Source organism: Ursus maritimus, unplaced genomic scaffold (assembly GCF_017311325.1).
Source record: "Ursus maritimus isolate PB19 unplaced genomic scaffold, ASM1731132v1 scaffold_25, whole genome shotgun sequence".
NCBI lineage: Eukaryota > Metazoa > Chordata > Mammalia > Carnivora > Ursidae > Ursus > Ursus maritimus.
In genome coordinates this window covers 20,075,448-20,098,372 of record NW_024425008.1, presented here as the reverse complement: position 1 = coordinate 20,098,372, position 22,925 = coordinate 20,075,448, and the positions used below count along the sequence as shown (strand labels likewise).

At 42.3% G+C, this 22,925-nt stretch overlaps 1 protein-coding gene and 1 long non-coding RNA gene across 8 annotated transcripts in view; one reads left to right on the top strand and one right to left on the bottom strand.

The window, feature by feature from the left end:
• LOC103670590 overlaps positions 1-10,557 on the top strand; it is a 29,268-nt gene extending 18,711 nt beyond the window's left edge. For 2 of the 6 annotated variants that reach the window (XR_005837655.1, XR_005837654.1), the window contains exons 5-6: positions 1,507-1,913; positions 2,390-2,535. This is a non-coding gene — a long non-coding RNA (uncharacterized LOC103670590). Of the gene's footprint in view, positions 1-1,503; positions 1,914-2,389; positions 9,710-9,807 lie in introns of those variants that run through there. The other 4 variants (XR_005837653.1, XR_570618.2, XR_570616.2 and 1 more) reach the window with 4 other exon arrangements.
• Positions 5,047-22,925, bottom strand: part of STON2 (stonin 2) — a 150,750-nt gene continuing 132,871 nt past the window's right edge. For both annotated transcript variants that reach the window (XM_040641587.1, XM_040641588.1), the window contains 3 exons: positions 19,327-21,165; positions 13,366-13,568; positions 5,047-11,764 (listed from right to left, as the gene is read on the bottom strand). In XM_040641587.1, coding sequence (XP_040497521.1) covers positions 11,681-11,764; positions 13,366-13,568; positions 19,327-21,165 — 2,126 coding nt within the window. In that variant the 3' untranslated portion in view covers positions 5,047-11,680. The remainder of the gene's footprint in view (positions 11,765-13,365; positions 13,569-19,326; positions 21,166-22,925) is intronic.

Below are 22,925 nucleotides of genomic sequence, written 5' to 3'. Positions count from 1 at the left end.
ATTAATGTTAGTGTTCTAGTTACTATGGCTATGTAACAAATTACCCCAGAACATATTGGCCTGAAACAATTATTTATTATGCTTATGAATTATGAGGATCAGGAATTTGGACAGAGTACAGCAGGAATGGCTTGTCTCTTCTCTGTGACATTGGGTACCTCCATTGGAAGACTCAAAGTCTGCAGGGTGGAATCATCTGAATCTCCATGTACTTATGTGTCTTGGTTGATTCCAGCTGTCAGCTGAGACCTTAGCTAAGACTGTTGAATGGATTACCTACATGTAGCCCCTGGACATGACCTGGGCTCCCACAAACATGGTAGCCAGGGTGGAAAGGTGAGTGAACTAAGAGAGAGGGAGACAGAAACTGCATCCTGTTATGACCTCACCTTGGAAGTCACATAGCATCACATCCACGGTGCTCTATTGGTTGGAGCAGTCTTAAGACCACCGTTCAAGGCCCAGATTTAAGGGGTGGGGAAATAGACTCCACAATTTGATGGGGGCTGGAAGGTTCTGGAAGAGCATCTGGGACTGGAAGTTTGCTTTTTTATTGCATTTATTTTGGAAAATATAGTCTGTTATAGTTAGCCATTTTTATTTCTACTATTCTCATCAAATAGACATACTGATTATATCTAAATCCACCATTTATACTTAATTCTGCCTACTTTGCTTACATAACGGTGTTCCCCCTACTTGTTATGCACTTGCCCTCCTCACCATGCCTGCTTGCCTTTTGAAGTTGTACCCTTTCCTTCAAGAGTTGGCCCAAAACACATCCCTTCTCCAGATCTTTTCCCTGATTGCAATAATTCATTTGAATTCCTCCCCAAATTTCTAAAATCTGTCATTTTAGTGCCACTCATTTAGCACTCTTTGTATATACCTTGCATTATACATTATCTTGCTGTATATAATTCTTTTTGAGGGAAAGAATGACAATATTTAAACTTTTTAATGTACTTAGCTAAAACCAATTATTTTGATAATCTTAAGAATTCCCCATTTATTGTTTTTGTTGACGATGATGATAATATCAGGGAGTGGACAAGAAGTCTGTAGTCACGTGACAAATGCAACTTTCTAAGTGCATAATACGTCTTGCAAATACATTGCTGCATAGCATGTATCAATGTAGCACAGCTCCCTGAAGCCATTCTTAGGAACATTTCTGCATGTGCTTATTTAAAATATACATATCGCCTTTTCCTAAAGTTTCAAGATTAAGGGTGTGCTCATTCTAGTGTAGGTCCTTCAACCATCCCCTCTTCGCTGGTTTTGGTTTTCCGTTTGTGGCTCCTCTTTTTTTCCCTTCAAACCCTTTATACATCATCTTTGTTGTTTCTTGTAGGCTCATCTCTCCTACGTTCACAGATACGGGGATTAAAATGAAATATTAAAACTTTGTTACTACTTCTGTATTTCCTTATGTATGGATTTATGTTTTCATAAATTCTAGGCTCCAGATATTTAATATCTATTTTTACCTTTTTTTTTAAGTAGGCTCCACACCCAGCGAGGAGCCCCACAAGGGGCTTCAAATCATGACCTCAAGATCAAGACCCAAGCTGACATCAAGAGTTAGACACTTAACCAACTGAGCCACCCAGGCTCCCCTTTCATGTCTATTTTTAAAAACTAGATCTCCGTAAGCTCATGATTTGGGTACCAGCTATAGAACTGAGGATGCCACATACTAGTGTGTAGTTTTTATACTGCACGGAAGGACTCTTCTGAGACCGTGGAGGTGAAACCGCGTGCCCTATCTACTTGCAGTATTCGCTATGTCCTGATGTGGGGTTTTTCAGCGCAGAAAGTGGGATGCCCTTTTGTAACTCAAATGAAGTTGTCAAATGTGCTGCCCTGGGTCCTGATGATGCATTTGGTATCAAAACCATCTTCTGAATAAGGTATTTCTGAAGGGGGTGGACCATGTCTCATTTACTTCTGCATCCTTCAAACCTAATAGAACACAGAATGGTTGTTTCAAAACATTCTTGAATGACTACTGTGTTAGCAGTTATTCCAAAGAAGAGGACTTTGGAGATATGTCAGTCATTGCTGTCACCTGAAAGTGAGGTGACCCACTCACAACCTTCCTGTAGGTGGCAGAGTAGCATAGATAAGAGTATGCTGATTGCTATCTGCTAATTCCTGTTGCTTTCGGTGCATTTTTGTTGCATGCCCAGAAGACCAATTCTTTTAGTCAGTGATTGCTTTTTAACGAGGAGGATAAACCTAATAAATAAAAAACATTAAAAGGCACCATGCAACTGTTAACAGGAAGCAGATGAGCTGTGCAATTTGTTCAAAAAGAGTTCAAAGTGGAAAGAAATAATTGGAGACCATTTATCAGTCTCTGAAATATGTTCCTTTTTTCCGCCAGTGCCACCACACTCGTCCAGGCTCTCAGGATTTTACAGCATTTAGTGAAAAGAAGAGAGAGGAAGAAAAGAAGAGGAAGAGGTGAGGGAGATGCAGGAAGATTTAAAAAAAAAAAAAAATGTAACCCCTGGGGTTTGCTTTCTACAAGTAAAAGATTTTATCTCATTCCCTTCTGTTGACCTAGACTGCGTGGGGAAGGAAAGTACATGTCTTTCAGCTGAGTTCTTCTAAAAATAGTATCTGTAATTTTTTTAGACCTCTAAAGAAAAAAAACGTGAGTTTATGTAAGTTCTTTTTGGAGATCTAGGATACACTTCTCTTTGGTTTGGAAAGATCCTTCAATGGGTCCATGACAGGATGCAATGGAGTGGAACTAAAAATTGCTTTGCATAAGAAAGTGAACTATAATGGAGACTCATTATACTTCCATTCAAGTTATTTAGTCTGCCATTCCACAAAGTGGGTCTGTGAGGCAGAGAAAAGATGCCGTCAAGCCTGAAACAGTCAATGCATGTTGGTAAAACTCAGGAAATAATTGTGACTCATTTTAATGGCTTCCCACATTGACCATGAACTGGAACACATTGTTCAGGTGACTGGGATTTGGGGCGGTGATGACTCTGTCAGTATTCTCAATGAAGAAACTGAAAAATTAATTGAGGGTCATAGGGCAACTTCCATTAAGGAAGACTTATGCCTTAGTCTACTTCATTTTATGGGCACTTTGATTTCCAAGAGTGTTGACTTGAGAACTTAATCCCCACTTAACATGAGATTTTAAGAATTTTTCAGTTTTCCCTTGGCAGTCAGGGAGAACACAGTTTGGGGACTTGAGGTGTTGGCTCCATTTACTCAGGCTAGAGGCGAGGGAGAAAGATGTTTAATAAGGATTCCCTCTGTGGGGTGTGAGCAGTGAACTTTAAGAGCAGGGATGTCTGATATTGAGTTTTAAGTACTTTCCTGCTTTGTGCTGTACTCACTATTAATTGCTAACCTTCGATAAATGTCAGTTGTACCATCAGCCTTGAATTATCAGTACCTTGCAGAATGGAGAGAGGGGCTGCCTTCATTAAATATGAATGCATCTAAAATACTTAGTACACATGGTTGCGCCGGTATAAGCGCCACATAAATGCTAACTCCTGTTATGTTTTGGGAATAGAGAAAGCGGCCCAGCATGGAGGTTAAAGAGGAAATAGTTAAGAGGTGATCAAGAAAGAGGTGGGAGGAGTTTGGAAAAGAGCTGACGAATGGCACTGAGGACATTTAAATTCTCATCTTCACTTCCTCTCATTCCCAACTTCTCTTCCCACAAATCCTGAAGAATACTAGGGAGCACACTTGGCTTCAAACAGCTACTTGGATATTATTGAATATTATTCCACTTGAATATTAAAGTACAAGGGGACCTTAGCAGGCTGAAACCTTGTGCCAGTGTGGGTCCCAGACAGGTCTCAAAACTTGCTCAAGAAGACTCTGGGCAGATAGCAATGAAAGAATAGGAGGAAGGAGTATATTATTCTTCAGCTAAGAAAACTTTATGCTGTTTTTGGCCATGAACCCTTCTGTGCACTGCTACTAATATCAGTTAATTTCATACTGGCTAGGCTATACAATTCTGTGTTCTATTCAGGACAGAGTTCTCTCAATGACAGGGGGCCACTTACAGATCATTGTATTTTGCAGTAAGATGTCCATGGCCTATTTGGACTAAACAAAACAAAAAGCTGTTTCTTTCTTTCCTTGTTTACTAAAAAAACAAAAACAAAAAAAAACCCTTGATTTTCTTTGCCCTAAAGCTTTCCTCTAGTCCAAAAATATCCAGCACATTGTAGAGAGATGAGTCTTTCTAGAATAGTGCCTTATTGGTAAGATTCTAAAATGGCTTCATAGCATTTACTGGGTTGAGTTGACCTCAGGCAAGATGCAAGCCCTCCCTCAGCTTGGCTTCGCTACCAAACTTACCTTCTGATGTGCACGAGCCCTTCACTCGGGTCAGGCTCCCCTTCCACTCATCCAGCATCCCACTTTGACACCTGACTCTTCCCAGTGCTAAACTCCCTTCCTCTTGCCACTGAGACCTCCAGGTCTCACTTAAAAGTCATCTTTCCCGTGAAAACCTTCCAAGTATTCTAGTCCCTATTGGTTTTTTTTCCCATCTGAGTTTATGTTGACATTAGTCATTTGGAGTCATCAATTGATCAAACAGTTATTAGTTGAGTGCTGACAATATGCCAGGAACACACTGCAGATACGGTATTTGATTACGTACTCTTATATTTCTCACTTATATGTGTATGCACTTATCGCCAAGAAAACCTTAAAGATTATATAATTTTGTTTTCTTACAGAATTGGCCACAAAATAGGAACACAGTAAATATCTCTTGAATTGATTAAACTATATATGAGATAAACTAGGATAAACAGTCGTTAACGTGTCACTTGTTAACTCATCATCTTACGATCATTAACTGTATTAACTGCGTTATGGGCCTTCTTTATAACAAACATTTTTCCTTATGCCTCACCTCATTCAATCTTCCATAGTAACAGATTTTGTTTAAAAATTTTTATTAATAGCTCATTTTCATAGCTCAAAAAAAAAAGAGTATTACAGATGATAATCAGAACAATTACAAACAAAACCTCACCTCCATAAAGTTAGCCAGTGTGTAGACTTTATTACATAGGCACATATTCTTTTTCTTTAAAAAAAAAAAAAAAAGTAAACTGGTTTTACATAAAGTTAATCACACTAGTACAAGAAGTTACATCAAATGAGGATGGATGATGAAGGAAGGAGAATACAAGCCTTGGATCAGCTGAATCACTCATTGGATCTTGGGTCCATCCATCCTGACAAGATTGAAATTCGCTGATGGACATTACAAAAATGGAGGGGGAGGGGGAGAGTTCCTCTATCACACTCCCTGGCCAAAACACTGATTGTTTAATTTCTTGCATATGCTGAAGTTTTCTCCAGGTTCTGTTGGCCGGTGAACACAACGGTCAAATGAATACTGGCTTAGGGTCAGAGGAGCTCACCATCTTCTTCTTTTACCTCCTACTTCAAAACCCTTAAGCCCTTTGGTCCAAAGGGTTGCTGTCAGGATCTGTGCACATCTGCTTTCCCAGAACTCGCATTAGATACTGCCTGGGGACGCTGATCCTGAAGCACATGGAGGCAAGACGATGGTGGCTAGATGGTGTCCATGACTAGCCTCGAGGGTTTGATCTGAGGCACAGCATGGGACTGACCAGGAAGAGGAAGCTGGAATTCCTTGCTCTGTCCAGTTAGAATCGAGCCATTATATTTGACCCCATTCTAAGTACAAGTAACTAAAATCATACTAACACGACATACCACAAAAGAGATGGTATTTTGTAGCTTCTGGATGTTTAAAAAAAATTTTAATTACGTTTTCATGTTACTAATAGACAGCGAGGATGCAGAGAACTGACCCTTGCTCCCAGAATGTTTACAGAGCATTTTTTTCCTCCCTCAATTTCTGCAGTCTTTTGTGTACAAGGACATGACTATAAATCATAGATCATCCTAATGTGGCCCCTCAGTACCTGGGAGGGTTAGACCTACTTCTGCTTCAAGTGATCCCCAAATCCTACCATCCATTTCGGAGCCCTGTCTGGTCTGTTTCTCATCACACTCACACCACTGTTGAGCTGGGTGATGCTGGTGGAACTTACAGAGCAGTGTTCCATCACCATCAGTTTTGATCCTCCAACTACAAAATAGAGGGCTGCAGAGTTTTCTGTTTGTTGTCCGGGCAGACAGTAAAGGGTAGAGACACGAAAAAGAAAAGGATGGTCCAGCTGATCTTGGTTCTTAAGACTGTAATGAAGAGTCCTACTGACATGAAGTATCACTGACAATGGCACCAAAGGATCTTTTATAAAATAATCCATAAAACTGGAGCTGGCAGGGACCTAAGGGGACCATTAATCCAGCTTTCTCACTATTTTAGCTGAGGTTACTGAGACCCAATTGTGAAAATAGCAAGTTACTTCACATGGTGATTGTCTCCATGACTATGTCCTTCAAAGCTTCATAGAAACCCTAATTTCTCCTTGGTAAAGGGCACTCCCTCCAATGACTTCACATCAACAATTCTCAGTGTCCTTGGCTTTGACCTTACCTCCCTTTAGGGAAGCTGGGTGATAGCACAGAACTTTTGACACTTGATAAACATTTGTTGAACTGAAATCGTTCTGTTTCTCCCTGGTACATAATCTTTTATTTTTCCTAGAGCTCCTTACTTTTAAGGGATGCCCTCTAGTTCAAGTATTTTGAGGTTTGGTGGCCAGTGCTGTATTTGTCACCTCTCTACACTCTCTCTTTTCATACTGAAATTCTAATTTTTAAGTCTGTTCTTTTATAGCTTTTCATTATATACAGTTATTATTTGCCTCTGTGCAGGCACCAAACACATTACTATGGATAATTTCTGTCTTTACAGACCTGGAATTGCAAGTTCAGAGATACATGTGCTTTGTTTTGTTTTGTTTTCCCAATTTTTAAAACAAAAAAAGACTAGACTCACGAGCAGATTTGCTAAGGCACACTAGAAGAAGTGTGAAAATTCCATAGTCCTTCTTTTAGTTAACACATGGGAAAATATTACTGATACATTTATTTTCTACATCTTGTTCACTTTTAATTCCTTAAATAGATAAATACAAGTCACAATATCCAAAGCAAGTTTCATTCATAAATAGCACAATTAGGAAATGATGAAGAAATGGTAATTTGTAGGGAATTGGCACTTCAACATTGGTAATGTTTAGAAAACACCTTTAAAACTTGGTGAGAATGCCATGACTAATTTTATATAAAGAGTGGTCATGGTTTGGATGGGACTTGGTAGAAGGTGTTAAAGATGATTTGCTTATACTAGGTGATATTTTTTTGTGGATATAATCTTTTGGGTCAATTTTGTTCAAATTTTCTGTTAAATTGCATTCTTAACATGACCTAAACTCTAGAAATGCTAGAATTAACTATTATCACCGTTTGCAGAAGAGTTAAAGTTACCAGCCCCAAGTGGGAGAATTCTAAAAGTAGGCTAGGTGGCAGTGCTTCCTACTCAAATTAATTTAATATTCCCAAGGCTTTTAAGAAAAAAATTCAGATCATCCTGTGCTTTCCTACCACTTAACCTTATAATGAGACTAAAAGCAGCTGTGAAATCATGATTTCATTTCATGAGTTTCATTCTCTCAGACCTCCATCTTCCTAGGGTGACAAAGGAAGTACCCAGTAACACTGGTCAGTGGTTAACATTGGGGAAAACAAGGACCTCGCACACCAAGACGGGCCGCGCCTTCTTCTCCTGCTGGCTATTCAAACGGGCAAAATCTGTCTGGCTTACAGGAACAACATTGAGTCAATAATCTTCACTATGGATAGCATCTGTGCTATTGTATTCTGGGCACAAAAATGGCTTTCAATATGAATAAGGTAAACTGTACTTTAAATTCAGCTGAAAGGTAAGTGCTGACAGTTATCATTAGTTGACAGGGGAAGCAGGAATACAAAAAAATTTAAGTCTTCCAGGAAACAGCATGCTTGCTTGCTTTAATAGAAGTATCTGCTGACAAGTAAGGGTTAAAAGTATCTTAGAGTTTCAGGGTCAGTGTTCGTTCAGCAAACTTATTGAATACGTCATCATTTCTTCTTTTTTTTTTTTTAAGTAAGCTCTACACCCAATGTGGGGCTCAAACTCACGACCTCAAGATCAAGAGTTGCATGCTCTACCAACTGACCAGCCAGGCCCCCCTAATAATTTCCCTTTATTTCATTAATATATGTTTGTCCTATCAGCAAGGATTTAAAGTGGCTGAAACCTATTATACTCCCAAGCTTTGTCCTAGGTCCTGAAAACAAAGAATAAGATACATTCTTTGCCATCATGGATCATCTTTCTTGGGGGCATTAATTTCTAGGGAAACAAACTTTTGCTCTCACCCACTGGATTTGAATAGAAATTACTCCCATTTCAAGTAGAAATATATTACATAAAAAAAGTTCTCAAGAGTTCTGAGTCCTGCCAATAATGCAGGAATGCTGAGAGCAGGGAAAGAACCAAATAGAAAAAAAGTTGTCCAGATAATATTTAATATAAGTGAAATGCAAAATTCTGATAAGAAATAACTAGTATTATGTTTACAAGAGTGGCAAAGGGGGTTTAATGCCCCCTTCCCACAAAATATCTAACTTCTTGTTTGACCTATTGTAACGAGTACATTTCTTATCCTCTTTCACAATAAAGTCACAAAGCAAGCCACCAGACTCAAAAGAAAGCATAGCTCTTAATATCATGTGACATCTAATTTATGTTCTAATAGTAATACTATGTATTGGTAAAATGAACTTATTTTTAATATTTTCACATTACTGATAACATAGACAAGGATTTTTTGTGACGACACACACACAATCCAGGTCCAGAGAGGCAAACTTAGGATTCGCACACCAAAAAGTAATTTGCCTAACTGTGTTTTCTATGTGGCCTATTAACAAAACACTAGGTCTAAAAATATATAGTATTATATTCCCCAAACCCCTAAATGCTACCCATAATTAGTTTCTCAAAAATAGTAGTGGGAAAGCAAATTTGATGAAATCAAGGTGATGGGTTTTTTAAAATTAATAATAATTTGCTTGCTGAATGTGGATAGCATGGAAAGGATTTTCCTAACCCTTGGTTTAAAAAAAAAAAAAAAACAGGTAAAAGCACAAAGGCAATGAGAATTAACTAAGGTGGGGGGTAAAGGTTCAATAAGCGATGCTGGCAGGTGAGGCAGAGGATCTGGAGAGGGTGCACGGGCACTGACCTTGGGTAGGGAAGGTGCCAGAATGACCTTCACCTTTGCCAGTTCTTCAGCCCATCTTGATGTTCCTATGAGGAGTCTCATATGCCTCTCGTACAGCAGGGGAAGGGCTATGCCTCACTTGACAAAGACCTCCAGGGAATCCCACTGTATTTCAAAGAGCATACAGAACCACTTATCAAAGAAAAAACAACTAGAGTTAGGGAGTCCTATTACTACTGAGATGAACCTATATGCACAAGGGATCTTGGGAGCCATCTATCCCCAAGCCAATGTCCCTTTCATAGCATCTGGGATGGGTGGTTATTTTAACCTTTGTTTGGGCATTTGCCATTACAGGAAATTTTACTGCTCGAGTCTATTCCTCTTTAGAACCACTCTTATTAGAAAATTCTTTCTTATGTTGGAGCAAACATCTGTCATCTATAAAGTTCCTTTGTTCCCATTTTTGCCCTCTGAAGTTACACAGGGTAAGTCTAATTCCTCTCCTTTTTTATGACTCAACAGAAATTTCAAGGCAGCTATATTATTTTATTCTCTTCTATTCCCCTGTTCCTTATGTCATCAGACCCTTCACAACCCTGGTCACCTGCCTCTGGACACAATCTATTATTGTCTCTCTTAAAATGTGGTACCCAGAATTGAACTCAGCCCTCCATCCAGATGTGAACTGACCAATGCGGCATGCAGGGCTCCCTGGGCTTCTGCTACCACAGGCTGAATGCTCTGACTTTGTGAACAGTCATGATACATTCCTGATTCAACGCTGAACTCCTATTTCCACGTGAACTGCTATGAAACCAGGACTTTTCAACACCCTTCCCATCAACACACACCTAGGTAATACCACTCTGTATTTCGAGGGATGCATTTAAGCAACTAGAATATAGTTTCTCCTGAATGCCTACTGAATTTCATCCTTTTAGTTTCAGTCTTATGTTCAGGTAGTTCAAAAAAAATGGTAATGATGTCTATATTCTAGCGTCGATACGTAGTTCTAATTCAATGAATATTCACTGAATAAATTAATCCTAAATCTGCCAGTCGAGACTGGATATATCGTTTATTTCTCTGTGTCATCTGACAAATTGGACAAGCATGATTTTTGTCCCCTTACTCTATTCTTCATGGGAGAAACAGACAGATAGAACCTGCCTGCAAACTGTCCCCTTTGGGATGGCCAATATCGGTCCGTGTATGGTAAGAAAACACCAAGATGTGAGTAAGAAGTGGAGGTACAGAATGTAAACGGGAACACATGAGGGGAAAGAAGACTGAGTGTCCCAGACTCTTGGAATCGGGACTTAATATTCCCAACATTAGAAAAATATGGCATTCCCCCATCTCTGCCCTAGAGACTTCTGCCTTGAAGATGTTACAACACTGTGATTATCAAACTCTGAATTTGGGGGAAAAGTTCATATAAGCTTAGTTTTAAAATAGCTTTTAAAATGATCTTTTCCACTTATATTTCCTGTAAAGTCTGAGTTAAAGAGACATGCAACTGTCTAGAGGCTTGAGGTATAAAAAGAGTTCCCAAATGCTCCTGACAAATGCCTGAGGTAAAAAAAAAATATATATATATGTATATATATCCATTTGTTTCAGGAATCGGAAATGACCTATATTTTTCAGTGTGAATTTGGGAATTCACTGAGATCGAAAATGTCTCCTGAATTGAATATAATCTTACAATTAATGTCCCTTTTCCCCCAGAATGAAGAAAAATAAGCTCAATTTTGCTTTCCCTTCCATAGCCACCCTCTGCGGAATGTGGGGCTAATCACAGAATTAAAAAGTATCCTGTTGTGCCTCTTTTCCATTGTCTATTGTGACTCAGGGTGGTGAACCCCGGGACTAGAGAGATGGAAAAAGTGTTTCCATCAAAACAATCCAAAACCAGGAGGGAAATGTCTTGAAAATTTCTGTTGCATAGCGTTAACATTGAAAGAAGGGAGACACGTACAAAAAGCCTAGTAGACCCAAAGAGGAAATGTGTTTTGTGCCTCTTCTGAACTTTTTCTAGAGGGTGTGACAGAGGGGGATTCTCAAGACTGTGTTTTCTAGAAAATCAGGGAAGTGACAGGTGAACACCAGAAGGAAATCCTGCCGACACTGATGTGGAAGGTTCTCTTCCTGACTCCAGTAGTCACAACAAACCACACTCAAGTGCTAAGAGATAAACAGAGCAAAGAGAGGGAGGCTTAATTAGACAATAAGCTCCAAAAGTCAGGGGAACCAGGTGTTTCAGGCATATCAGAGTCTCTCCAAAGCAATCACCTCAAGGTGTCCTGTTAGGTTATCGGTAACTACAAACAGGAAGGTCCAGTATACTGTTCCCAGCAGGGAGTAGCCATGGTAGGTACTGCCTTGAACTCCAGCTGCTCAGGAAGACATCCCATTATGATGCTTGGGTCAGGCCCCCCTACAATAGGGGTTCTTCACTGGACCCCACACTCCTTGGGATTTTCCATTTCATCTCCTTCAAAGTCCGGCTTCAAACTCTTTTTTTGCTCAATTTCCACCTGCCGAGAGTAGAAGTTAAAAAAAACATTAGAAAGAGGAGAAAAATATCCCAATAAGAAATGATCCCAAAGAGAATACCTCACCAGGTTCTCTGCGATTCCCCATAATTTTGTCACTGTTTTGGGCTTTAGCCACGCTGGAGCTACTGGCCCTGAGTACGTCAGGATTCTCTCTCTGCACATGCTCTTTGCTTGGTCTGGAATTCCCTCTTCCTCACAGTCCACGTGGGAAATCTTTATTCTTTGCCTTGCACAGCTGCTCAGAGGTCACCTCTTCTGTGAAGCAGTTCTCAAGTCATTAGGGAGTTCGGTGCTCCTCCTATGCATTTTTCCACTGTCCCTGGTACACGTACCCGGCTCCAGCCTTCCACAGGCTCCACAGGACGGGGGGCAGACCCTAGTTTACTACTGTATCCCCATAATGCAGGCATGCAGCAGGTAAGCACAAAGGTTTATCAAATGAATGAATTCCTTTCCAACCAGCTGTTTATACTCTCTATTACTTCATCGCTTTACAAAGTCTCCAAACTGGTAAGTACCGTAGTGTTTACAGTTCTACTTATGTAATATTGTAGCTGTAACTATAAAGGGATTAATAAATTCATCTTGCCTTGAAAGAGACACGCACTGAAGCCTTTGACAATTCAGAAAAGAAATACGTCAAGCAAGAGAGTTTCACAATTAAAGCTGCTCCTCTCTTTACCACTTTGGATACTTATGATGAAGCAGTTGACTAGGGTCATTGCTTGATGAAAGTGCTATTTTTTTTTTCCTGGCCACAAGATGGAGTATTTGTTCTTTTCGGTAGTTTAAGATTTTAGATAACACAACCAAGGAAACATTTAAAGAACAATAAATAACCACAAAAATCTAAGGGTATTATTATGAATAAAAAATATTAAACCACTTTGCAAAATAGTCCTTCAATAACCCCCACTTTCTGTCTTTGACATTTAATCTGCTATTGAATTTCTAACACCTCAAGATAGAATTACTACGTCAGAACACTCCAATTTTGTTTTCTCCTTCCACAGCCCTGATCTTGTTACTATTACAGAAGCTTGCTTGGCTTTTGAATTTTGTCCTGTTATAGCCCCGTGACCAGGTCATAGGTGTCCGGACTTTAGTCAGATCTACTTCTTCAACTCTGAAGCTGAAATACATGCTTTGGGTTAGCACTTTCTTGAACTCCCCTCCACTTCCAAGTTCACAACTTCTGCAACATATATTATGAATGAGAATGTAATATTATGATATACTCATTCGTCATATTCATATTATATATAATGTACAATATATGATATCGTATAATAATAATAACCCCTTTACCCCATGACTCTTTGGATGTTACTCATGACTGAAAGACATCATACTCTCCTCTTTCGTCTGCCTTTTTTTTTCCCACCTTTCTCTTGCTCGCTAGAGAGATTAGTCATTCAAATCGGAGCAGACTCATCCACAGCCACGTGTGGTGTACCTCTCTCTGAGGCAGTAAGACAACACTTGCGTCCATGGCAGGCGCTGCTAAAGGGAACAAGATGGGGGGCGGGGGGGCAAACAAATGGTCTTGGACACATGAGCCAGATGCCTCCCGACGCTACCTTGTAGCTGTAGTGTGCGGAATAATTGACCCACTTCCTGACGTCAGTCTTGTCTTCCACGGAGATGGATCTTACAGCGGCTTTGGAGGCAGAAGTCGTGGGCATGCTGAACTCCACGTTCACGTGGTTGGCAAATCTGGAAGGCACTTCCCGGTCAGAGCCAAGTTCAAGGTGGCAGAAGAAACAGTGTGGGTGACCAGAAGCTATGAAAGGAAAAGAATCTAGGCATTAGGTTCTTCGGAGCGACGTGGAAGGAGAGGCCCAAAGAGCCACCTTGATAACAAAGAAGGCCTGAAGACTGCCCGCGAGCTGCACACCCGGCCGTCCTTCAGAGGGAGGGTCCAATGCCGAGCGAGGATGTACTTCAACAGAAATCACACTGCCTGTGCCTCAGACCCTTTGATATAACTATCTGATTACAGGAGCTTGTATCCTAGCAATAAAACCCACAGCCTGAAAAACGGGTCATTCTGCCCGCTGAGGTCAGGGTGATATGGGAACACAGCACAAATACCAGAAACAGAGGCACAGATCTGTAGATTGGCAGAAAGGAATAAAAGGGAGCAGCACTTAGCACCTAATAAAACATCGAGGACAGCCACATGGGGCAAAAGAACGGTTCCCTTTGAAAGGAGAATTTTCTCAATAGCATCTCGTATTTTTACAAAAATGCTTTGGCACGTTCGTGTGGGTAGATGGCATATGTAAATGAAGAAGCCCTTATAAACGGCATTGATGCATGAAGGGTGTGTGTGGTGCACTGGGTAGGACGCAGACTAACAGGACACTGTGTGTGACTCCTGGCTCTCCTGCTAAGTGGCAGAGATCCTGCCCAAGTCCTTGGTTCTCTCCTCGCCTCAGATCCCGATTTGGAAGGTGGGGACATGGGGGATGGGTAGTAAAGGGGCGGCTGGACAATGCCAGGCATAGTCCCTTCCTGTTCTTTAATTCTATACATCTATGCTAGTTCTACTGTGCTTGGATGGAAAACTTAGGTATTTCCAGTTGAGGATTGTTATTAGATATCTGAGTCAAGAGAAAGATCAGTTCCATGGCTGTAACGTCTGAAAGCATGGTTTGCTGAGCACTCTGTACTCTCTCAAATGCTGCCCGCTCACCCTCTCCCTGCATCTTCGTAACAATCCCTTAAGGTCATAGTCATTACATTCTACAGATGAGGCCACAAAGGCTTTGGGAGGGAAGTAAACTAGCCAAGGTCAAAGCTGGAAAGTGGCAGACAGAGGACGGAACCCAAGCGCTCTGACTCCAAGGTGTTTTAACCACTCTGTCTGAGTCACAGCTTCCCATAGGATCCCCAACCTCAAGACCAGGTTTGCAGGGTGACATGAGTGGAGAAGTGAGCTCTAGGAACCCCCCATACGGCAACTTGCCATGGATAAACAACGTGGCATGGCTTTGACTTCCTTATGTAATAGCAACGGCCCTTAGTTATCTGAGTTTCCCCAAATAAACAATTCCAGTTTTCTTTATTAGTCTGGGCAGGACTTTTTAATCTCAGAGAGCGAGGACATGCACACCCGCTCTCCAAGGAAAACACTGCAGAGTGCAGTATTTGTTTTGCTCTACTTCACAAAAAGCATATTTCAGTGGTTACTTCCAAAGAGGAATACTCTGGGAAACTGAGCAATTTGCACTGGTTTCTAGGAAAGAAATTTTAAATTGGATACCTGTAATAGGAAAAATTACATTATCTAAAAATGAATCCATGTGATTTTTTTAAAAATTACAGTTGCAATTACATAGCTATCTGTTATATTTATTACAGGCCAGAGACTGTCCTAAACACTTAAAAGCATTATCTAATTTCTTTCTTAACGAGCTAGGTATTAATAACCCTCTTCTGTAAATGAGGAAAAGAAGATTTCTTTGAGAGGTTTAAGTAAATTGCCTGAGGTCGCAGAGTTACTACATTGCAGTGCTGGGAATAAAACTCAGATCGGACTCTGAATTATGTGCTAAACTCCTCTCTGCGTATCGCTATAGATTTAGATCACTACAAATCACATAGGAGGAGGAGTTTCTTTAATTTGATGGCAACCTGAACAACGGTTTTACCTAATTATCCTTATTTGCACATTGTTGGAATTATGAGAAATCATTACTTTCCACAAAGCTCACCTCTCCAAGTCTATTCACAGACAGCTCTATGAAAGTGGCATTCTTTCATGATTCCCGGCATCAACTAATGCCTGTGCAGGGCTGGTGGACAGGTAGGAAGTGCAATTCTGAGAGCTGGTATAGTTTAATTTATGGTAATGAACTAAGTGAGCCCACGCACTTTGTCATCTTCCTTGATGAAGTTGAGAAAATTTAACGTTAAAATTCAGATTTCTATTTTCCATAAAAGGCGAACTATATTGAAATTGTTTTCTCTTGGTCTAATATTAGAGAACTGGAGTTCCAAGCAAAGAAAGCTACCCGTGCAGGACAGAATGTTTGGTTTCCTGGCGGATGATCTGGGAAAGCAGTAGGACTTCTTCGGGTACCTTCTAGGATTAAGAAAAGCTTCTGGGATCAGGGTGAAAGGGGTCCTTGAAGAGCCCGGTGGGAAGGCAGGGGTGGCTGTACACGCACACGGCAGGGCTGGACCTGCCAGTTTAAACCACGCTGGACTCCCAACAGCAGCTTGTTAATCGTTCTGCAGCAGGGCTGGGATGAGCCCGCTGTGGCTGCAGCAAGTTGGGGGTGCTGACCGGCGGTCCCATGCTGCCTACGGTCTCACTGTCCTGCCTGCTGGGGGCTGGAGGTACAGGGCCACTGCAAGCAGGAGTAAGCATGCAGAGCTTCTGGTCTCCTTTACTGTAAATGCAGGTGTGAGAATGATGAAAACCCGTAAAAAGCACCTTCCCAAGGCTATCTGAAGCCCAAGATGAACTCAGAAAAGGGATGACAACTAGCAGAGGGCACACTGGATGGGGAGAGCACTGGCAATGCCAACAGCCTGCCATCTGACCGCAGTTCAGTTCCTGTACATCTTGAGTTTCCAGAAAAGGGTCTTGCTGATTTCCTGAACCTCCCCAGAAATATAGGATTGGCCAGGAGTAGTATAAGAAGCCCTTTTTGGGTGTGTGTGTGGCGGGGCGGGGGGGGGTGTTACTAAAAATGTATAACCAGGACTCCTGGGTGGCTCAGTCAGTTAAGCGTCTGCCTTCAGCTCAGGTCATGATCCTGGGGTCCTGGGATCGAGTCCCGGATCGGACTCCCTCTCAGTGGGGAGGTCTGCTTCTCCCCCTGCCTGCTCTGCCTCCTCTGCCTGGGCTCTCCCTGCTTGTGCTCTCTCTCTCTCTTTCTGACAAATAAATAAATAAAATCTTTTAAAAAATAAAACAAAAATATGTAACCATGAAAGCAAAAGCAGTCGTGGCAGGGTAGCTTACGTGAGAAATATTCCCAAATATCCTTATGCTGTCCTGTATTTCAAAAATCTTTCACAGATAAAGGTTCCAGTAATCAGGAAATACATTTGCAATAAATAAACCGCATTTCCTTGGCCTTGGGCCCGCCGAACACTAACCTGCTGGGAAGCATTAAGACAAGTGTTTGCCGAAGACGTATATTTTCCCTTGTCCTGCACCCATTCCCCCCTTTCTTTTGGTAACAATCTTTTTTCCTCTCTTGCTTTGGGAAATAATCTGCCCCAGCACCGCATGTCATGTCAGTCAAAATGCGCTATCTTCCCCTTGACTCCTGAGCCAAGTGGCAAGGACAGAAAATGGCTCATGAGGATTTATCCCAATGGCTGCAGCCTGAGGAGACATCTCACAGTTCTGCTTTCAAGAGCCTGCTTGCTCAACCTTTCCAACCTTTCCTTCAGTTCTCCGAGCTACCCTCCAACAATCTATCTTCCTTCCTTCCTTCCTTCCTTCCTTCCTTCCTTCCTTCCTTCCTTGTCTTGTCTTGTCTTGTCTTGTCTTGTCTTGTCTTTGCTGCTTACAACCAAAACTCCCTCACACAGTATTTACAAATATTTGAGAGAAAGAACTTCGAAACAAATGAGATAGATGTGTACACACTGAGAAAACTACAAACCTCTCTTCTCTTAGAGGAAAGTCTTTCATGTTTCTGTCTATCTGGTGTCCTCTACTAAGAGGCAGCTGGGGTATTGAGAAAAGACCCCTGGATGTGGCTTTGTGACTTCAGGTAAGTCCTGTCGTTCCTGGGCCTTAATTTTCTCATCTATAGAATGAAAAGGTTTGACTGAGTTATCCCCAAGTCCCCTTCCAGCTTGAAGACTCAGTAATTCCATAATGGAGTGAACTGAATCCATGCTTAACAAACTGAAGGGCCAAACATTCCGATAAACGTAAACCTGAGGCCTTGTCTTTTTGGATGTCAAGTCTCCAGCAGGTTCAACGGTAGCTCCCCCCCCGCCCCCTTACACCTCACTTCTCTTCTCAAGGGCTTCTGTGCCAAAGGAGAGTTCAGGGCTTTTCCTCTCCTCCATCAATTCAGACAGGTCCCATGGCTGAGGTAGAAATCACAGCACTATCACCAGGAGAACACAATGCAATTTCAGGAGAAATGAATAAGCAAGCAGAGAGAGGAAGACTTTGTTTTTTAAAATCCCATCAGTTTAGAAACGGGGATGGGGGTGGGGGTGTTTGGCAAATCCAGCCTCAAACACAGAGGTCTGATTGTCTCTTTATTTTGCACCGCTACACCCAGTGTCTGACACAGAATGCCCCGGTGTGTGTGCACTGCCTGGACGGCTTGGCGAGGTGACCAGATTGTACTGCCTCTTGCAGTCACATCACGTCCCATTTTGGGTATGATGACACAGCCACTCCACACGCAGAACAGGAAATGAAGACTCTAAACATACTGTCAGGGTTTAATAGTGAGAACGGAAGGGGAATAGCTGCAGAAGAGAAGGACATCTCCATCAAGAGTTCTTCCAAACCTTCCCCTTTTTGCTTGGCTAGGGCATCTAACTTCAGGTAATGAATGGGCAAAGTTTACAATAAACTTTGAGAAGTGGTTTAAAGGATCATAGGATCACGGGCTTAGTGCCTGTCATTGAGGTCACTCAGACTTACTCTAAGAAATAAGGCTATTAGAGCTGGTTGGATTCCTCCCTAGTTTTGTCATTTCATTAAATTCACTGGACCCCCGAGGAAAGTCATCGTGTTCTGTGCTCACCCAAGCACAAAAGCTCCCCTGATAGCTGTGAGCAAGCCACCCAAGCACAAAAGCTCCCCTGATAGCTGTGAGCAGCCAGTAGAGGACACCAGATAGGACACGGTCTATTCGCAGGCTGTGGATCCTGCCAGGGCTGGTAAGCCTGCTTTCTTTGTTTAAATCAAGTGTACCTTCCTTTACTTTGTGTCTGACAGAAGTTAGCCCTTTTGGACCTTCTGGTCCTGGCTGGATCTCCAGTCCGATCAGAGGCCATTTCTCCTCTTCCCCACCCTCAAATCCCAACTCTGAGTTGGAGATGTTATGACTGACAGGTCTCGCACAAGAGGACTGGAATCATTTAGTCTGACTCCTCACCCCTACTGTATATATGACTGGCCATAAACTGACCCCTTTACCTACACTCAAGGCGAGTGAGAAAGATACCTCTTCAGAACCCAGAGGCTTTCTAGGATCTGGAAACAGCTTCTGGCACCAGAGATAATACTTAAATGAGTCAGAATAAGAATACAAATTCATAAGTTGCCCTGCAAATCTGCTTAACAACTCAGCTGAGAAGAATAACGCAGAGCTTTCTAGAAGTAGGATAATAAGGGAGTGAGAAAACGGGGGGAACTGGGTCATTCATGTTTGTTACTTACTTTTTGCTGAAGTACTTTTGCTTCTCTGGTCCCACTTTTCCATTACCATATTTCTGTCACACAACAAACCCCAGCCCTTCACAGGGGAGCAGAATGCCGAACTCTGACCCCAGTTCTCGTGTGACCACGTGGCAGTTCTCACAGAAGAGAAACCTCTACCTACCTGAGTTTTTGTCAGGCAGTCGGTTTATCCTCCACACAATGGAGTTGAAGGCATGTTCATACTTGGCGGTTCCCAGAGTTACTCTCATGACAGGCTCCGAGCCAGACATACTAGTTGAGCCAAAACTCGCCCCCCGGTTCACTTTGGCTTTTAAAGACTTTTCCCCCAGGACACTTTCCCTGCGGAAGTTTTTCACCCACTCGCTGGGCACAGGGTAACGAACCATCACATTCTCGCAGGGGACCTGAGTGAGAGGGTCTCGGTTAGAGGAGAAGCCGGCTGACATCCGAAGCCAGCTCTGCACCTCCACCTCAGCCCCATTGATGCTCGCTGCCGTCCTGAGCGTGAAAGGCAAGGTCTTCTCCGCAAACACCGTCCTGAACCGCATGAGCTCAAACCGGCAGGCATCCAAAGGGTTGAACAGGATAACCCGTGAGTTGTTGAATACGTCCTCATCCACACACCCGTGAAAACGGCACTGATGGAGCTTGATCCACTTTGTGGTGGTGGTGGGCATGATGTCTTGCCGGGAAACGATTTCGTTCCCTTTGACGAGGACATCGTTGAGGCCCAGGCGGCACTCTGCCAGCCCAGAGAGGAAGCTCAGAATGTGGATCCGCGTCAAGACATGGTGCTGGAGAATCTGGTTGTCTCCTTTGCTCACGATGCCGGAGAATTCATCCTTGACATCCACGGTAATCTCCTCTTCCAGGTAGTTCAGGCCAACTGTGCTCAGATCCATCGACAACACTGGCAGATTCATGAGCCGGTCCTGAACTGCACGGACGAAACTCAGGAAGTCATCATAATTGGTGGTGCCCAGCTTCATCACCTGTTCCCTCTCTGCTGTGTGGGCCACTGCAGGTTTGGGCTGGTATTTCTTCTTCTCCTTGTACGTGACACGGTCTATTCGCAGGCTGTGGATCCTGCCGTTCTCGTCATAGTTTTGGAGCCGAGGTTCCGAAATCTCATGGCAGATCTCCAGCTTGAACTCACGGAATGGTTTCTCCAGCCCCTGCTCATAATACAGCTGCAGGTAACCACTGTCTGTCAGTTTGACGTAGATGGGCCCCCAGTGCCTAGATGACATGATGTTTTTCTTCTCAGGGATCCTTAGCATCATTGGCCACCCATCCCTGGGCTGGGACAGTGCTGAACCAGGTGGGTGGTCATCTAATTCAACCCAGGCTACCGGATCATCATCTGGAAGTGTCGCACTGCCTAAATGATCCGGATCATCGATCTGGAGTTGTTTGAGTTTTTCAACAGCATCAGAGTGGGACTGGTTTTTGCTTGAGTCATCAAAACTGATGGCATCCTGGTAGATGACAATGAGAGAATCTCTTTGGCTCTTGCTTGTGGCACTGGAAATGGAATTGTTTTGGGAGCGCCTCTCCTGCTCCTCAAAGAAAGCAATGAAAGGGTTGATAGGGGAGGGTTGGACATCCTGCAGAGTCTCATTCAGGAAAGGATTGGTTGCCCTCCAAGGTGGAGCCTCGGTTATGGAAGGCGGCTGGTTTAAGGATGAAATGTCCAGCTTCTGAACTTTGGAAAAGTTCATCAAAGTGCTCTTGGGACGTTCCCTCTTCTTAAATGACCCAGCTGAGTGATGAGGCACATCTGGAATGACAGATGCAACAGGTGGTAGGTTTGGCTTCAGGGGAGAGGTGACTGGTGGCAAAGGGCAGCTGACCTCATTGTCATCAAAAGTGACCCAGCTGGGGAAACGAGCAGAGGTCATTGGAGTGGCAGGATGTCCATTCATGGCTGGACTACTGGCCTGCCAGCTGATGGCCTCCATCTCTACCTCTTCATCTTCCTGGACTGAGGAAGAACTGTCTAAAAGAAAAAGGAGAACATATGAGGACTGCTATTCAGGGCCTCTTTGAAGTATGGGAAACTGAGGTATGGGAATGAAGGATGATTAGAATTTTATCTGGAATCCAGTAAATTCCAAAGCAGGTCATTACCTGTGTCAAGTCCCAGTCTGGGCACAGATCTCATAATTTTGTAATAAGCACAGCACAGGAGCCACACATCAAATGCAGTAAGAATACAAATGGGTCTATCAATACATAAGCACCGACAGGATCAAGGTTTCTTGTAGTTTAACTCTTATACATTCTCCCTTTGATAGAAGTTTCTAGAATAGATGTCCTTAGCATGCTCTAAAGTATGTATTAATTTTTAGACATTGAAAACCACCTCCTACATATAATGATATAAAGCTGATCTCATCTCATTGAACAAAACAAATTATCTGTTCTAAGTGATTGCAAATAATGTAATTGGAGGGATTCTCGCCCAAATGTGATCAATAAATATTAAAGACAAAATATTAACACCCTTAAGATGAAGTAAGTTCATACAAATGAATAAGAAGACTATAAAAACTCTAAGAGAAATATAGACAAAGGACATATACAGATAGCTCAGGAGAGAGAAACTAAAAATGTCTAATAAGCATGTGAAAAAATGTCCAATCTCACTAGTAATAAAAAAAATGTAAATCAGAAACAATCAGTGAAGACTTTTAAAGTTTTTAGTCTTCAATGAGGGTAAGGGTACCATGTTACGAATAGTAAATAGGCCTTTAATGGGACTGTAAGTTGCTATAAACTCCCTATAAGTGGTTTGGCAATTTGTATTATTATTTGTTTTACAAATGTGCCTAAACAATAACTTTGTAATTTTGCCCTAAGGAAATAAACCAAACTTGTGAACCAAGTTTTGGGTAAATGGTAAGAAACTAAGGTATACAATAGAATAATACCCAGCCATTAAAACATTTACAAGTACGCAGTAACATGAGAAAACGCTCATAATATAATCTATTTTTTTTTCTCTAAAATACTTTTCCACCTTGGGGCTTATTTATTTTATGGGGAAAAAAGGGGGTTATTATAAATAACACTCCACCTTAGCAGGGCCTTCAAGGGAGGGGGATATAGGACTTGAGTTTCCATGTGGGAAAGATCCAAAGTTTCCAGGTAGCATCAAGACCCTGTGTGTCTACTGGGATTGTGGAAAGGGGGGGGGGATATTGAAGCCTTTAGCAAGGAGTGGATTGTGACAAAGGAATGGCACAGAAAACAAACCCGTGTCTGGTATATAGTAGATACTCAGTAAAAAGTTTGTCGATTGAATAAGTGAGAAAAGAGACCTTGCATTAGGGCAGTTCTATTTTCTCTGTCCCTGGAGGAATGCGTATGGGGATCTCTGCCACCATTCCATCCACTGTTTCTACTGCCAGTAATCTGGCATCAAAGGAAATGGATGCTCAGTGGTTGAGTCAAGTAGTTTTCTTTTCTTTTTTTTTTTTAAAGATTTTATTTATTTATTTGACAGAGACAGCCAGCGAGAGAGGGAACACAAGCAGGGGGAGTGGGAGAGGAAGAAGCAGGCTCACAGCGGAGGAGCCTGATGTGGGGCTCGATCCCATAACGCCGGGATCACGCCCTGACCCGAAGGCAGACGCCTAACCGCTGTGCCACCCAGGCGCCCCAAGTAGTTGAGTTTTCTGACCACCTCACTATACCTTCATGAAAGTCATATCCAGCCAAACCAAATCAGCAATGCCACACGTAACTGCAAGTGGA